The sequence below is a fragment of the Protopterus annectens genome, chromosome 9.part0 (assembly GCF_019279795.1).
Source record: "Protopterus annectens isolate FY-2018-M chromosome 9.part0, PAN1.0, whole genome shotgun sequence".
NCBI lineage: Eukaryota > Metazoa > Chordata > Ceratodontiformes > Protopteridae > Protopterus > Protopterus annectens.
This window is the reverse complement of record NC_056743.1, coordinates 827,230,775-827,249,406: the sequence shown is the minus strand read 5'-3', so window position 1 is coordinate 827,249,406 and position 18,632 is coordinate 827,230,775. Positions and strand designations below refer to the sequence as shown.

The window sequence follows — 18,632 nt, the reverse complement described above, 5'->3', positions numbered from 1 at the left end:
TAGAATAACAGGTTTTGCATTAGCATGCATTTTCAACAGGATACAAAGTCTTAGAATTAAAGGTCTATGATTTAGTAAACACAATCTTCAATGGCTTGCTAGAAAACTACACATTTTATGAGGAACAGGCCAAAAATATGGGCATTCCCCACGAAATTTTGGAGAGCTGAGAGGTATGATCCTAAATAATTTACCAGAAAATCAAATATTTTATGAGGGACAAGGTGAAAATGTTAGACAAAAATGGGGATGTTTTGCAAAATTCTGAACAGTTTATTTATTTATTACTGTTCGTTTACCATGCAAGTGGACTAGTCTATTGACCCCTTTCAGCCATAACCTGGATCAACAGCAGTAAAGACCAATTTACTCAGGTATAATGAGATATTACATTCATGTACATACTTTGTACAGTTGAGAGGTATGTTCTACAAGTAAAGTTTGATTTCCGCAAGTTGATGCAGACCTGCATGTCTATTGCTTTTCGCCCACTGAGTATCAGGATATACTCTCAGGATAGGCTTTATCTCTCTTGTCTAATAACCTGTTTTAGGCAGACTTTTCCACAGAGGTACATTTCACTGGAGCTAGACTGAGTTCCTGGTAGCAATCATGTTGCAGTATTTAATTATTCATTCATTCTCTTAGTCCTACTTGATGCTATCTAGGATTACTCAGGAGTAGGCAGAGACTTACTGGCAAGCTATGGGAATACCCCCAAAAAACAGTTTAGATTTATAGTTACTCCAAGGTCAACAAGTCTTATGACCACTCAACACCTTACCAATACCCTTCCTTAAGCAGCACCTCCTTTCTCTAGAAGGGTCATACCAGTCAGAAACGGTAAATTTGTAGAAACCCATCCAGTCATCTGGTTTATGTTCAAACTAAGATAGTGAATCATCACACTGCTTAACATGTAGGGCAAATTTATTACAAAGGTTTGGTTGGCACTGCCTTACACTGTGCTGTGTTTATCTGTTGGTGAAGATTTAGGTCCCTGGTTCTAGTATTTGTGGAGATGTTGGACTTGGAGAGAAACAGAAGGTCAGGTCAACTGGGTCTCTAATATGCATTAAGTGAAACAGGGATCTCTCCTCAAAAGTCTGCATGACATCGAACAAAGGCAGAGAGCTTCCATCCTATCTTGGTAGCTCAAAGGCTTTAGGCCTGTGATCCTATTCCTTAGGAATCTTTGGGGTCTTGCTAATCGTTTTACATGACTAATAAGATACACCCCTAAGGAGGCACTGTACCCAATTATTGTCCTGATCAATGTTGAGTATAAGGGAGTAATTACCTTTTAGAATGTGTTAATATTCATTTGGCAATTAAATGTACTAAATAAAGAATTTCCTGTCAACAATTGTCAAGTAATGGTCAAAAGAGAGGAAGCTATTAGCCCAAGCACATAGGGCCTTCATAAAATTTTTATTTTGCGGTGGTGTGTTGTCTGTACAGTATGATAAAGAGAGGGGTTCAAAGTGATTGTACTACAGTTTTTAGCATTTAGTTTGTGACCATTTTTAGTACACCAAGGGTTTACCACCAGGAAGAGTTCATTCAGGAGAGTCTGGGTGCCACAGGGTGATTAAACAACCTCCCGTTTGCATTCATCGGCAGACTTTGTTACCCAGAGGTCTTGGTTGTCCACTTGGAGATCTTAGAAGTAAATACCAAAAAGGATATGTCCCAGCACTGAGCACTAAGGGACACCACTGGTGACTTTCATACATTCTGATGAGGCACCTCTAACTAGCACTGTGCCAGTTCTACCTTTCAGTCAGTTTGCTATCCATCTTACCACATATGGGTCAGTTTTTAAAGCAATTAGCATTTGTATGATGCCTGCATGGGGAATGGTGTTAGGAATTTCACTAGGTCAACGTACACCATATGTATGGCATAGGGGCACAATCTACAGCCTCTGTAACCCTTTTGAAGAAGATTACCAGGTTAAATAGAGAAGATTTACCTCAAAAGGTCTTGATATCACAGTTTATGAGTTTACTTTTAATACACCCCATAGTTTTGCAGATGAGGCTTGTATAGATGAAAGGACTGTAATTATCCAGGTCAGTCGTAAGGCCACTCTTATGGAGTGGCATCACCACTGCAGTGTGCTACTCATCAGGGACAAAGCCAGTGGCTAAACTTAAGTTAAATCACTTGAGGACAATGTTTGCAAGGCCATATTTAACACTATTTATTAAGCAACCAGGTATATATGTAGTAGTATATAAAGAAACAATCAAAAGGAGTGTTGTATACCAGAAATATGGGTAAACCAAGCATCCTGCTTACCTAGAAACAAGAAATCTCCATGGTATCCCTTAAGTCTCAAACAACCCACTATACAGGTGCAGTGGGTCCAAAACAAAACAGTGTAAGAAACTTCTCTGTGTGGAAGTTTTTCAATTTCTGTTTGTCTAGTTAATCACTGTATATAAAAAAATCATAAAATGGTAGTAGAAATAGTGAACTTAAAAACATCCTAAATCAAAACATAAACACTTATTTTGAAATATTATTAATATTATATAGACTTATTAACTCTATTAAGTACTCAGAAGGAATAGAAAGAAAATCCAAAAGATTTTCAACTGGAAACAGACCGTCTGCCCTGCTTGGATTACTTAATTACATCTAAGGAGTGCAGAAGTCTTTCACATTTGTAGGGTGTATTTGGAAAAAGGCTAGGTAAATATGCAGCCTGAATGAGAGACAATTCATTGACCACCTTTGTCATGACAGAGGGGTTAGTCCTAAGACAGACACTATCCTTACAGAAAACAAGAAAAGGGAGGATAGCCATAAGGGGTTGAATCATAGAAACCCTTCTGACAAAAGAAAGGGCCACCAAAGGTATTAATCTGCTTTCACACACTGTACACCAGATGTAACAGTCTGCTTTTACACTCGATGCACCAAAGATAATAGCCTGTGTTTACACACTATGCACCAGGGGCAACAGTCTGTTTTTACACACTATGCAACATGAGGAGCAGACCAACGGGAGTGAAGATCCTGCTTTTGCACTGGTGGCAAGACAGTCTTAGGATCTTATGCTCCTACTTCCTGTTATGTATCCCTTTGCCCATGGGCTTAGGTCATATGGCAGGCATACAGGCTTGTGGAAGGTTTCTGGCTATGGCACGCCAGCCAAATGTCAGGTTACCTTGGTGAGATAAATGCACCAGTGATCTAAGGAAGGACATCTTACTTTACTACAGTCACACAGACAATACTGAATCACAGCATTGGTAATATAACAGGACATTCTCTCCAAAATACATCTTCCAAAGTTAGAGCTGAATGTAGAACTAAGCGGATGACGGGTGGATACAAATGTTGCATTACTATAAACTACTTCACCAGGGTTCATTTTCCAAACATCAGGAAATGCACAAGTGCACTACTTCAATTCCACTGTTGTACAAAAAAATAATTATGATTATCAGAAGATTTAACTAAATTTTCAATAAAAATTGTTTGAGGACAAAAAAAAAGAAAAAAGAAAATTTAACAAAGTCAGCTGTACATTTTGAAATTCACACACAACTTAAATTCCTGTGCTCCTCTGTACCTGGGGATATCGTCTCTTGATGTTGTTCATTGTTCCCTCAGGTAACTTTGCTAGTTCTGTGTCCCTTACAGCATGAACTGTAGTCACTCGAGGCTGTCGAGTCAGAGCTTCAAACTAGAGAGTAAATACAGATTGTCATAAAATCAGGATATAACCAACCATTGCATACTTTATCAAAACACTTTACAGTGGTCTAACAAGAAATGAAAAGTACAAAAAATAGTATGCAATATACTTAATCTAACATATGGTACAATGAATATACAAATTTGTTTTCAGACACTTAATACAAGTCAAATGAAAAGTACAGTTTTGTACCTACCATAAATGTAGATGTTCGAGGATCCACATTGCTGCAGTCCTAACTATTGGGTAGTCCGCTGTCCAGTCGGTTTCTTGCCCCAGATGTCAGAAGACCCTGAAAAGATAAGGCCAAAACCAAAACTCCCAAAATACCTGCACCAAAAATATATATACAATATATACACAATTAGCAGAATATAACCCCACCTACACAACCACCCCAAACACAGAGGGAAGGATGCAGCAATGTGGATCCTCGAACATCTACATTTATGGTAGGTACAAAACTGTACTATGTTCTTCATTCCACATTGCTGCAGTCCTAACGGCTGGCAAATCATAAGGAAGCAGGAACTGACAACATGCCTTGCAAAATAGCTGTGGCAAAACCAGCCCTAGACAGAGTAGAGAGGAAGGTGATAATGCTTAGAGAAAGTATGCACTGAACTCCAAGTAGCTGCCTCCAAAATATCCTTAGTTGCCACCCCTTAGAAATGCTGTGGAAGTGGCAGTAGCCCTAGTGGAATGAGGCCTAATCCCAGCTGGAATCTCCTTGCCATGATGGGAATAACAAAATGTAATGCAACACCCAATCCACCTAGAAATAGTTTGTTTTGACACAGGCTTGCCCTTTGAACTCAAAGCAAAAGAAACAAACAACTGCTGAGACTGCCTAAAATCCTTAGTCCTGCTCAAATAATAGCAAAGCCTGTGTACATCTAAAGTGTGCAAAATCTTTTCCCCTTTATTTTGGGGATCTGCATAAAAGGTAGGCAAATGAATAGTTTGGTTTAAAGCCACACTAGAAACCACCTTAGGCATAAAGGAAGGATTAAAGATACCCTATCCTTATGAAAAATCAAAAGGCTCCACTGCCATAAGGGCCTGCAACTCAGAAACCCTTCTTGCAGAAGTAATGGCCAACAAAAAGCAGTCTTCCATGACAAGTATTTCAAGTCAGCAGTAGAAAGGTTGTAGAGTAAGTTTCTCCAACACAAAATTGAGATCCCAAGCAGGAGTAGGAGCTCTGGGGTCTTATATTCTTTGCCCCTCTAAGAAATTGCTTGAACAAAGGATAAACAATGGTGGGTCACAATCATAATGAGCTGAAATTGCTGCAGCATGAATCTTAATGGAAGAGAAAGACAAACCTTTGTCCAGTAACTCAGTAAGATATTGAAGAGCCACACTCAAATTTGGCTCAGTAATCTCCAAATTGTTTGCTGCACTCCAAAACAAAAATCTCTTCCATTTTTCTCGTGCACTTTCCTTGTACTAGGTCTTCTGGCTTCCATAATCACATTTAAAACTTGTTGAGGAAGCTGAGACCTGCTGTCTTTCAAAACAGAATATGCCAGGCTGTTAGATGTAGAGAATGAAGCTTGACATTGAGCAGATGACCGTCCCTCTGAGACAACAGGTGTGGAATCAAGGCTTCCTTACCAGACTCCTCAGGAATGGGTACCAGTGCTGCCGAGGCCAATCTGGAGCTATTAAAATCATCCTTGGCTTGTCTTGTCTGACCTTTAGAAGCACATTTGGAAGAAGAGGCAGAGGTGGAAAGGCATACACATGAAGATTTTTCCAACTGAAAGAAAGAGCATCCACTTTCCAAGCTGTGTGATGAAATCGCAAAACTTTGGCAGCTGGTGGTTTAGTGACAGATCTATGTCTGGAGTTCCCCATGACACTGTCAATTTTGAAATACATGAAGATCCAGTTTCCACGGGATCCATGATTTGTCTGCTTAATACATCTGCTAAGGAGTTCTGTGCTCCGGCAGAAACCTTGCCTGAAGAGTTAGCTGCAGACTGAGCGCAGTCTCCCATAAAATCATTGCTTGTCTGCACAATTTGTTGATGTACCACATGACAGTTGTGTTGTCTGTTAGAATCAACACCTGCCCTGGAAGAAGTAACTCCTTGAAAGCAATTAATGCAAACTGAACTGCTAACATCTCTTTCATGTTGATATGTAGATGCTGTAGTCTGGCAGGCCACTTGTCTTGTATCCACTTTCCATTTAGATGAGCTCCCAAGCAATATCTGAGGCATCTGTCGTTAGAATCTGACTTGCCTCTGGCAGAGAGTCCCTTGTTTAGGTGACATTCCTGAGCCCACCACAAAAATTCCTTTTGAATGCAAGGTATTATTTGAATGACAGTGTCCAAATCCTGACAGTGCTGTGTCCACAGATTTTTGAGATACCATTGTAGCTTCCTCATATGCAGTTTGGCATTGGGAAGCACCAGAATACAAGATGCCATGAACCCTAAGGCTTGAAGGACTGTCCTTGCAGTCAGCCCGGACTGAAGAGATAGATGATGGAAGTAATTTGTTTGTCCGGGGGTAAAAAGGCCATCTGGGCTGCTGTATTCAGTCTCACACCCAGAAAGCACATGTCTTGAGAGGGTACTAGACTGGACTTTATTTAATACTCTAGGCATCTTAGCACTGCTATGACATATTCCAGATGCTGTAGAAGATCTTTTTCTTGAGCCAGAATCAGGCAGTCGTCCAAGTAAGGATAGATTTGGATTCCTTTTAGCCTGAAGTAAGCTATCACTGGAGCCAGAACCTTTGTGAATACTCTTAGATAAGCCAAAGGGCAATGCAGAGAACTGATAATGAGAATTTCCAGCTCTGCAACTTAGTCTGATTGGCACATGAAGGTAAGCTTCCTTGAGATCTAAAGTTACCATCCAGTGATCTTTGCCCAGCAGAGGTAAAAGCTGCTGTAACGTCAACATTTTGAACTTGGGAATGTCCAGATAAGTGTTGAGGATAGATAAATCCAGAATTGGTCTTTGGTACCAGGAACAGGCGAGAATAAAATCCTAGGCCCCTGTCTGAACTGACTGAATGGAACAGAGAAATTTGCTTGTGAGCCTCTGTCCTTTGAAGAGGAGGAATGTCTGGCATGCCTTTGAAAGGAGGCAAGGTATGGAAATAAAACCTGTAACCGTGGTGAATAATATCCAGAACCCATCTGTCTTGGGTAATTAAATCCCAATTTTCTTTGAAAAGAGACAGCCTTCCTAATGTACTGGCAGCCAGAAGTCTGAGCACCCTAGACTGGGAATCATAAGCAGGATAAGTCCAACCCTTAGTAGGCCAATTTCGAGGCTGCACCTGCAAAAATCTTTAACAGTTTGCATAGACTTAGCCTTGTCCTCCATTTTCTTCAAAACTGCTTCCACAGGCGAACCAAACAACACATCAGACTGTAAAGGAGCATCCAAAATCCTTGTCTTAACATGCTCAGCTAAATTTGATCTCTCTCAGCAGGGCGTGCTACGAAGAACAGAACCAGTGGCAGCCAAAACCACACTGCAAGGAATGTTTACCCACCTGTTCAGACACATGAACTAAATCCTGCAACTCTTTACACTCAATACCTGCCAGAGCATCATCCAAGATTTCAACTGTGAAAGAAGATAATTCTGATATTTTAACATGTGAAACTGACAATTCTCATGGCTAAAGTGGAAGAAGTATACACTTTCTTTCCCCATCTATCCAAAGCCCTTGCCTCTTTATCAGGGAGGGATTTTTTTTTAACAAACTGAGGGCACACCTTTAGGCCCCTGAGAGACAGTTTCTGGGTCTGTGAGCTTCAGGCACCCTATAATACCTATCAGGGAAGCCTCTGCAAACACATCTTCCACCACATTCAAAACAGGAGGTATAGCTAATCTTGACCTTCCCATTTAAAATGCTCCCTCATGGAATGCAGAGTCTCTGAAAATGAAAAATCCTCAGGAGGAGAAGCAGAAGGAGTAGAATCATCCACATCAGAATCAGAATAAGGAGGATACTCCTGCAAGTCTTCAACCGAACTCCGAAGCCTCCGAGCATTGCTCAAAACTCTCAAACTCAGGTTCCACCTAGGCCTCTTATCAGGAGGGGGCGAACCCTAATCATAGTAATCAAATCCTCTGCCATTTTAAGCATATGTCTCTTAGGCAAAAGATCCTGTACTAGGAGAAGAAACCCCCAGAGCTAAAACTTGGCCTGCCCTCAAAAAAGCTGGAAACTGAGGAAGAACAGCCACCTGAGAAGCCCCTCAGCCTGGCCTACTTCCTGAGAGGATACATCCTGTAACAGTAAAGTCTCTCCCTGAGACTCCAAAGAGACACCTGGCAAAACCTCCGGCTCTCACTGCTTCCTTCCAGGACCCGGCGTCTGGGACTGTGGTCCTCTCCCTCTTGCTTTGCTGCTTTATTTTTTTTTTTTTTTTAGCGTCGAGCGGCATCGGCGGCATTTATTTATACTTCCCAAACCAAACTTCCACAACACTACCTTCTCTTAATAGTGCTTTAATGTGTTAAATCTAGCACAAGGCAGCATCCAACATCCAACAGCGTCGTGGGCCTAAACAAGGTATACACAAAGTAGCACTCGCAAAATTGCTTCTGCGGACCATGCGGCAAAAAACTGAGGATATATGATTGGTCATGGGTGATAGTACTGCCCACGCTGGTCAGTCTGCAATCCGCCTACGACGCCACCCGGCGCGTCAGCCATGGGCCCGTATTGGGGGACTACCCAATAGTTAGGACTGCAGCAATGTGGAATGAAGAACATCTTGAATGGCCTTTATTTTATAGAAACAACTAAGCTAAATGACTAATTATCCCTATGAAATAAAAACTGTTTGCATTTCATTGGATGTCTACTGCGTCTGAAAATATTTGTTGGATTTTACTTCAAATTATCTTCATGAATCCATATTGAAAAATACTAATTTGTTTAGCGTTCTACAAAGTGTTTAGTCAACAAAAATAAATCCATGACATATGAGCAATCAAAGTCTCACTTTATGTATGTGGTTTACAACTAGGCATTTGAAGTTACTAAAGAAACAATTTAATCTGTTGTAATCGTCTTGAAACGTGACCCCTACCATCCAGTCCTGACCTCAGCTGTGCCTTACTGCATTCATTTTTATTCAGTAGAAACTAGCATCAAATGCAATCCTCTTTGGTCACACTAAAAGGAAATGGATACTAAAATGAGAAAGCTTTTCTATAACAGCATTTAGGCCATGGTGGTGCAGCGGTTAGCGTTGTCACCTCACAGCAAGAGGTTCTCCGATTTGATTCTCGGCTGAAGCACCTTCTGTGTGGAGTCTGCATGTCCTCCCCGCAGTCGAGTGATGTTTAAAGACATGCAGGTAGCTGCGTGCGTGAATGGGTGTGCCTTCTTTGAAGGCTGGGCATCGGGCTGGCACCTCGGCACCGTAAAAATCTGCTGCCAATCATTAGAAGACAGGAGTCCCGCTGTGGCGACCCCTAACCGGGAAAAGCCGAAAGACAAAGATTCTAGCTACCTATGTTTATCTCACTAGTGACTAACTATAGAGTCCTACAGTGATTTGCTGGAGTAGGAGAATGGTAATATTGTTCTCCTTTATCCTCAGTTAGAAGATCTACTGGACCATGTTTTCATACTGGCAAACCATTTACATCATTAGCTCATGATACAGGTGTCACTGCTTTCTACAGCACCCAAATTTGCCAGGAACCCAAGATTACAGTCAACAGAGTAGATGTGCATTAAGAGACAGAGCTTTTTGAAATTCACATGTGGGAAGGAGAAGAGACAGGAGTTAGTGATCATAAGCTAATACAGAGGCAGCTATCAAGAGGCAACAAGGGGAAATAGGTTAAAAAAAATGAGTCAGCTTATTGATTTGGGCCTTCTGCCCCTCCTCCCTTAAAATGTTATACAGCATCTACCACCTCACCTATGTCAAATTCCTTATTCTAAATTCATCTACCCTTTACTTCCAGAACCCCTGGCCACTTTTCAAAACTGTTCCTTTTACATTCTCACCCTATTAGTAACTACTTAAAGATTTCCCCCATATCTTTGCTACAGCTCACTCTAAGCTCACTCCTCCTTCAGTTTAGGTCCCAATACCAATGGTCTCCTATTTTAGTACTCGATTTTTCCAGCAGAGTAACTTACATCACCTCTCCCATCACCCACTACCTGGCCCCCTCTACTGGCCAGCCCTGCTTCCTTTTTGGTTTCTTTTAGCTCTCTTAGCTGCTCTCTCAACACTCTTTTGTCCTCCACTAAAATATCTCCATTCTCTCTTATTTCTTCTGCCATTTGCTCAACCTTTTTTCAACTCTCTCACCTATCTCTTTCCTTCATAATCAATCAATCTTGTTCCACAACTTTTTAACCCCATTCCTTTCCCCACATCCTATCCACCCCTCTTCATTAATATTATTGCTCATTACCTGTTCAAGCACTGTTTACATCTACCCAATCTGCTCTCCCTCCCTCCAATAACCCATATTCATTGTCCAAGCCTTCAGCGTTTCCTTCTTCCACCTCCCCTACACTGTAACCATAACACAACCAGACAAGTCACTCTCATTCAGCTCTCCTCTAACTTCCCTGCTGTCTCCCTATCAACCAGTATTCTAGCATCTCTAGAAAGTATATATCCCACAGCGCAACCTCTTCAAATTCCATGCTGCTGACCTGAAGCTGCCTATCCCACTCAAATTCTGTAGCTCCAAACAACCTATCCACTTCCAATTCCAACACCATATTTAAATCCCCCAGTCACTATCTTGTCGCCCTCTGGCATCATTCGCCCTATACATTGTAAACACCCTTGCAATTCTTCTTTCCTGCTTTCACAGAGAGCAAAGAATAATGTAAGTACCACTCCTTTGTTTTCCCTCTCCCACCCACTTAAGATCATCCTCAGCCTATACTGTTTTCTGCTCATCCAAATCTCGCCTTCCTTTACCTTGCTCTCTGCCTCGTTTTTTCCTTTACTTCATCTTCAGTTCAAGCACCATCACTGCAGTCATTTTCCTCCTCATTCTTGCTAATATTCCCCCTGTTCCTACAGGATTTCAGTCAACGTAGGGTGTGTCAGACATCTGACGTGGCTAGGTGAACATGGGCCTTAAAAATGATGTCTGCACCCACCAGCCCTCAGAATTGTAAGCCCCAGTTGGAACCAGTCCTATTAAGGGTAATGCCAGCCCTGTGCCATCCAGAAAGGGAAAAACTGCACAACAGGTGGGGTAGGTGGAAGGGAAGGAATACTATAACATGGAAAAGAACATCTATGGTTATGGTAAGATTTTACACAACGTTTCTATGTCCTTCTATTCCAATGTTGCAGTATTCATCACATATGGGTGAGTGTCAAATCTCACTGTGAAGAAGGGGAAGGTGGCCTAGTAGAGGTCTCCAGGAATCCAATCCTGGCAAACCCCACTCTGGCCCTAGAAATGTGGTCTAATTTGTAATGTTTGGTGAAGGTATGCACCAATGACCAAGTGGATGCTTCCAGTATGGAAGAGGTATCCAACCCCCTGAAGAAGGCCCCCAAGGAGGTCGCTGCCCTGATGGAGTGTGCTTTCGAAGTACCTTGCAGGTAGTTCCCGTAGTGTTTTTAGCAAAAGATAATAGCTTTGGAAATACAAGTTGAGATTGTTTGTTTAGTTACTGCCTTCCCTCGGGCCCTGGGGTGGAAGGAGACAAACAGTTGCTCAGCTTGTCTGATGGAATTGGTTTTGTGCAGATAAAATCTGAGTTGTCTGTGCACATCCAGGGAATGCAGTACTCTCTCAATGTCTCCCTGTGGGTTAGGAAAAAAGGTTGGCAGATGGATGGCCTGATTAAGGGAAAGGTCATTCACCACCTTGGGCATGAAAGAGGGGGTTAGTTCTAAGAGTAACCCTGTCAATGTGGAATACTAGGAAGGGTGGGGTAGCCATGAGGGCTTGCAACTCTGACACTCTCTTGCCTGAGGTCAAGGCCACGAGGAGGACAGTTTTCCATGTACAATGTTTGAGGGAAGCTTTATCTGCTGGCTTGAATGGGGGAAACATGAGCTTCTCTAAATCACAGTTGAGGTGCCACTGGGTGGAGTGGGTTTCCTGAATGGTCTGAGGAGAAGGACCCCTTTAAGGAATAACTTAGCTTGTAGTCTGGAAGCTATAGGGGGATCTAGGGGAAGACATGCTGAAATGGCAGACAAGTAGGCTTTAGTGGATGAGTAGGCCAACCCTGTCTGCAGTAATTCACACAGGTATGACAGCACTATAAGGGTGCTATCGTACCTGTGTGACAGCATTATAAGAGTGTCGCTTTCCAGCGGGTCCAACTGTCTTTTGAGACACCAAATGGAAAATCTCTTCCACTCTGACAGGTAGAATTTTCTTGTATTTGGTTTCCTGGCCTCCTGCAGAACAGTGAGCATGTCCGCATTGAAAAGGTGTCTGAAGGGGATCAGAATCCTATAACCCACAGGGAGAGGTGCAGGGATTGCCACTGTGGGTGTATCTGGGATCCCTTGTGCTGTCTGAGAAGGTCCAATCTGAAGGGTAACTTGTGATTGCCCTTGGATAGCTGAAAGAGGAGGGGGAACCAATGCTGTCTTGGCCAATAAGGAGTCACCAGCAAGATTTTTGGTCTGTCCTGCTGGATCTTCAGCAGGACCTTCTGTACAAGGGGGAAGGGGGGAAATGCATAAAGAAACATCCTGTTCCATAATATTGAGAAGGCATCTGTTGCCATAGCCTGAGGGTGTGGTAGTCTGGTGCAGAAGTAAGGAAGTTGCCTGTTGTTGGAGGAGGCAAACAGGTTTATGTGAGGTGTACCCCAATGGTGGACCAGGTCTAGGAAGACATCCATGTGAAGCATCCATTCGTGGTTGTTCATTATGGATCTGCTGAGGGAGTCTGCCTGAAAATTCTGTTGTGAAGATATGTAAACCACCTGTAAGCTAACTACATGGGAAGTAGCCAGTTCCCACACCAGGAGAGCTAGTCTGTAGAGCAAATAAGATTTGCCCCCCCCCCCCGCTTGTTGAGATACCACAGCACTGTGGTATTGTCTGTAAAGATTTTCAGTAGTCCCTGCTGTAGCTTGGATTGGAAGGCTCGCAGGGCCAACAATATTGCCCTCATCTCTCGGATATTTATATGTTCTTTCTTGTGTGGCTTTGACCACAGCCCTTGCACTATCAGGTGCCCAAGAGTTGCTCCCCAGCCCAAGTCTGAGGCATCTGTGTGCATGATCTGCTTGGGTTGAGGTGGTTGGAGAGGATGACCTGGGTTTAGGTTCACCTGCTTCAGCCACCAATGATTTTTTGTTTGAGGCAGTGCAGGAGGGGTACCCTATACTCCAGGGGGTGTGAGTGCTGTGTCCAAACTAACCTGAGGTACCATTGCAATTTCCTCACATGGAGTGTTGCTAATGGTAACATGGGGATAGTGGATGCCATGTAGCCCAGGAGCCTGAGGTACTGCATTGCAGTTAGTTCTGTTGTCTGGAGAAAAAGAAGTAGGTGTTGTGTCAAGCTTTCCACCTTTTGAGGGAGTAGGCTTTCATGATGTCTGTACGAATCCTGTATCTCAAGAAGACAATATATTGAATAGTTTCTAGGTTGCGTTTTGGGAAGTTGATCTGAAACCCCAAGGACTCAAGAGGGTAATGGCAACTTGTAAGTATTGCTGAAGGGCCTGTTTGCTGTCTGCCTGAATGAGCAGGTCATCCAGGTAAGGGAATATCTGGATTACTTTTGTCCTGCAGAAAGCAATAACTGGAGCCAGACATTTTGTGAAGACTCTGGGTGCAGTAGAAAGCCCAAAGGGCAAGGCAGAGACCTGAAAGTGAGACGAGCCCAAAGAAAAACCTCAGGTATTTCCTGAAACTGGGCCTTATAGGGATGTGACGGTAGGCATCCTTGACATCTAAGGTGGCCAGGAACCCTTGTGGAAGTAGGAGTGGGAAAAGAGTTGGTAAGATCAACATCCTGAAGGAAGCTGAACCTGAAGGAAGAGGTGGAGTAGAGAGAGGTCCAGAATTGGCCTCCAGGGCCTATCTTTCCTTGGAACCAGGAAAATCTTGGAGTAGAAACCTTTTCCTTTTGTAGACAGAGGGACTGTTTGAATGGTCCATTGAGCCATCAGGTTGTCTAGCACTGGCTGCAATAGGAGGAACTGCTGTTTTGGAGGCTGGGGGATGCCCCTTCTCTTTGGAGGGACAATCCAGGTTATAAAATAGCCGTTTTGTATTCCTGAAATGACCCATTTGTCTGAGGTGATAAGGGTTCACGCTTGGAAACAGTGAGAGAGAGAGAGAGAGACGCACTGATAGAGGGAGAAGGTGGAGGTTTTGAGGTTGGCAGGTAGTCAGACACTACCTGCACTGTCTTGAAAGGGCAGCCTCTGGCTAGAAAAATTGGAAGCTCTAGTAGGAGTGGCTTACTTCCTGGATGTTTTCTTAGGCCTTGTGGGGGGCAGCAGAATGAGAGTGCTTTCTAATAAATTGAGTTTTTCTGGGTAATTCCTCTGGTATTTTCAAAAAGGAGAGACCAGCAGGTGTTTTAATTCCTGCATCTCTTTCCCTTTTTGTTGTAATGACTTAAATAAGTCAAGACTGAATTGTCTAAAGGAGCATCAACCAGCTTGGCTCTAAAATCATCAGGCAGAGGCTGGAGATGTAGCCAGAAGTATCTTCTCAAGGCAGATGCTGATGCTGCTGACCTGGCTGAGGCCTCAGCAGTTTCGTAGTTGCACTTTACAGAGTGCCTGGTGACCTGAGAAGTAAGGGCCACTAGGGAGGACAGTGAAGCTCTGGCAGCAAAATCTGGTGAGTCAGACAATTCCTTCCAGATTTTCTCCAAAAGGATAAGGTATATTTAGCCATGTGTGTCTGGTAATTAGTAGCTCTGAAAGCCAGGGTAGCAGTGGTATAGATTTTCTTACACAGACATTTCATGGTTTTGCTGTCTTTGCCATCTGGGAGGATGGTGGTGGTAGGCAATAACTTTGAAGCCTTATCAGTGGAGATGGAAATCATGGCAGGGTCTGCAGCAGGACACTTAATTAGAAATGTGGCAGCCTCAGGGACTTTATAAAATCTATCAGGTCTGCATCGAACAGGGGGTTGGGAGTCCAGGTTCAAGGATGCAGAAGAGAAGGTATCCAGAAAGGCAGGTAGAATGGATGGAACAGCAGTAGGAGTTGGGAAGTCCATCTGAATGAGATCATAATACCTTTTTTTGGAACTTTGTCATTTCAGATGATTCCAACTTGAAATGCTCCTTCATTTTTGTAATAGTTTCCCCAAAGGTCAAATCCTCTGCTGGGGAGTCAGAGTCAATGGATTCTTCGTCTCGGGAGCCATATCCGGGGGGGTAGCTGAGAGGTATAAAATAGGGATTCTTCTGAAGAAGAATCAGAGAATTCCTCCTTTTCCCTCAAAGAGGGATCTAATGTTGGAGGCTTACAGCTCAGTATAGGAGGAGGGATAATGGATGTCCCTGAAGCGGTAGGCCGTAAGGCCATAAAAGCATTAAACAGAGTTTGGCTGAAACCCTGCCAGTCTGGGGTAATTTCAGGAGTAGGAGATATGTGCTAGATTTTTCCTTCCTTTTGAAAGGCCTAGTGGGTGTCTGAATGGAGGAAGGCCTAAAATCGGGTGACTGTAAGGGAACGGAGGGATCTGACGGCCCTACCAAAATCACTGGTTCCCCCCTGGCATCAAAAAAGCCTCTGTGGACGTGTCCTCCATGCAGGATTGTGTGGCTTCCATGAAGGTACCTGCTGTATCTGAAGTAGGGGATCCCGCATCTTTGGCCAGGCTAATGTCGGCCACAGGCTGAAGATCAGATAGAGGCACAGCGGTAGTCTTAGACCTAATGGCCTTGGCCCTCTTTTCCGGCAGTTCAGCAGGCCAATCGGTGGAGCCTTCCATACCCAAGGTCAGCTGCTTGAGATGTTGATTTTCCAGGTATAGACTGAACGCGTGCAGATAGCTGCACAGAGTTGTGGGTACAAACGCCTGGCAGATGGAGCAGGTCTTGTAATTTTGCGACCGACCTAAACAAAAAAGACACTGATCGTGGGCATCCTTGTGAGGTATCTGACAGCTGCACTTACACTTGCCTTTCTGGATGACACGAACAAGCATTAGGATAAAGAAAATGACTGAAAAAAGGTTCCCCAATGGGGCACTTATCTGATTTCTTCAGAATCCGATGGCCGGGATGGCAGGAACAACTGACGTCAAACTGCGGGCTGAGAAGTTCTGAAGTCTGGTGCGTGCAGAAGTCACTTTTATGGCCCATGTTCTCCTAGCCACATCAGACATCTCTCGCACCCTACAGTGACTGAAATCTTTTGTATACTGTCCGGATGTTCGGGTAGCAAGAGGAATAAACCCATAAGTGATGAATACTGCAACGCTGGAATCGAAGGACATCTATTTTGTGCAAACAAAATTTTCAAAATGATCCCCGGCCCATACCTCAGTGTCATAAACCTTCAACCCACTGGAGTGCTGTTCTCTCCTGTGCTCCAACCATTTCAATTCTTTCCAGATCCACTTCTCATCTGTGCACCTTCCTCAGATGGACCATTCTTCTGGCATCTTCCTGAGCTCTTCTGAGTTTTCAGTCTCTCTGTCCCTCCACTCTGTTGCTTACATCACTGAAAAAAAAATCATCTAGAGCAAACAGAGCTCCTCATGCCTTCTTTAACTGCATTGTGTCCTAAAAAGAAGATTCTGTCTAATCAGTTACATAGGGCTGTTCTTCGCACTTATAGCAAACCTGACTCTTGAACCTTTACTCTGCTCTCCCATGACACAATTTCACAACGAACATCTTCACTCCACTGCCTGTTCATAGCAATCTTCATGCAGATTATGTCCATAGGTATTACATTTCTTTTTGATGGCTCTTACATTTGTTCTTCCCCTGTCTTGCAGCCACCAATCCAATTCTCACTGCTCCAATGTACTCCTCCACACATTCTGCCCTTGCATCACATCCTAGAACATGTGTATCACCACAATGGTTTAAGCCAGCACACCTGTCCCCACAAAGTTATATGCAGGTAACATGAACAAATGCTCCTTTTCAGGGAACACTCCAAACTGCTGTTGCCATCTCTACTGTCTTACCAAGCAACCGGGGTAAAAAATTCACTTAAGATCCACACATGGCAGTATGTCATCATGAAAAAGGAGACATTATGGCTTTCCATTTATCATCCCCAATTTGATAAGCCGATGGCCAACCAGTTAAAGGAATGAGATTCCTCTTCTACCTGTAGGACCCACCCTTCCATAAAGTGAACTCTCAAGTAACAGTCTCAGATATTTTATTTTGGCAACTACTGCAAGAGCCGTATCCAGCACTAGACAACATAATCAGTTGCCTTGGTCCCACTGGCTGTGGGGCTGTCACAACAATAACTTTTAATTAAACAAAAAAAAAATCTTACATTTCTTTTTTAAGGATGACTCTCTCTCCGTGTTGCATCTGTGGTCTGTAAGTGCATGCATCTTTATGAGTATGACACACACACACACACACACACACACACACACACACACACACATACACACACACACACACACACACACACACACACACACACACACACAGACACACACAGAGTCACACATGGGATTTGATTTCTCAGTCACTCATTGGAACTGCTTGCTGCATTGCTGCCATGAGCCAGAGATGAGACGAGTGTTCTTTAGAAGTTTGGAACTGAAGAAGTGTGTTCCTCAGCAGCAGGTAGCATGAGTGTGTGCATGTGTGTGTGTGTGAATGCCCTAGTTAGGGATGGCATATTAGTTAGCTTGCTCAGGCTCAAACCATGTACCTTGGCTACAGGAGACAAAAGCCTTAATCCTCAACACCAAATACCAAACTGTATACTCAGTCATCAAAGTTTATTTAAATGTTCTGAAATGGGTGATTTTGTCTCTTACTGGTTCATACATGTTTGTTTCACTGCTTAATTGAAGAAAACTACAGGGGTGCATTTTCAATGAACATGAGTTTCAATGCATTTTCAAGGAATGTGAGTTTCAAGGGAAAAGAAGTTTACTGTTGCTAATGCTAAGTTTGTTTTCAATGTACAACTGTTTTGTTTATCAAATGGCCACCATCAGTGTTTGTGCTATAAAATTTGAAAGCAGTATTAGTAGGACAACAGGTAGCAGGGTTCTGCTCTAAACATCATGACAATGGATTGCTGACACTGCAGTGGACTTTAAGGGTTGGGGGTGCTGCATTTCTGGGTGTGTCATTCTTTGGATGAGATATTAAACCAAGGTCCCATATGGCTGCATTAACAGTAAGTGCTGTCAAGTATTTTACATTCACCCGAGCTACTGAAAATAATATTTATTTTCTATTTGTTTACCGGGAAAGTCCGACTTGGAACGAAGCCAGTTTCCAGTGGAGGCCCATGGAGAAATGCTCCAGATGCATGCCTTTGTAATAAGGGGAAGTTCCCCACTGCCCTGGCCAAATTTCCCCAATAGTATAAACCATATATACCAGTAAGGGTCTCCCCTGAAAGGACACTACTAGCCTAGTGGATTAACCTGATCAAAGGATATTTAAATTAAAAGCTTTAAATTATATCCATACCTCTGCCTTTATTTCAAAAGTATAGAAGAAAACAGTACAGTATGCACACTGACAGATTTGAGCAGTGTTTACGGTAACTGGTGGAGAGAGAGAGAGACAGGTAATGGGACACTAGAATTCCAGAGGGGGTCTGATCTATCCCGTCTAGGGCCCCATATGACCATGATCACGCTTTGCCTACTGTTATGGTCAATGCCCTATTATCATGAACCTGGCATTCAAAAAAGGCATAATTTACCTATACCCCACCCCTGTCCTATAACTTGCTGCTCCAAATGACAAACCACACTCACTCATTTGT

The 18,632-nt window shown here is 43.2% G+C and overlaps 1 protein-coding gene across 1 annotated transcript in view; it reads right to left on the bottom strand.

Moving 5' to 3' along the window:
* Window positions 1-18,632, bottom strand: part of PNPLA6 (patatin like phospholipase domain containing 6) — a 1,368,928-nt gene that overhangs the window by 464,779 nt on the left and 885,517 nt on the right. Inside the window, exon 20 of the mRNA XM_044083495.1 lies at window positions 3,587-3,700. Within this exon, the coding sequence (XP_043939430.1) occupies window positions 3,587-3,700 (114 nt within the window). The remainder of the gene's footprint in view (window positions 1-3,586; window positions 3,701-18,632) is intronic.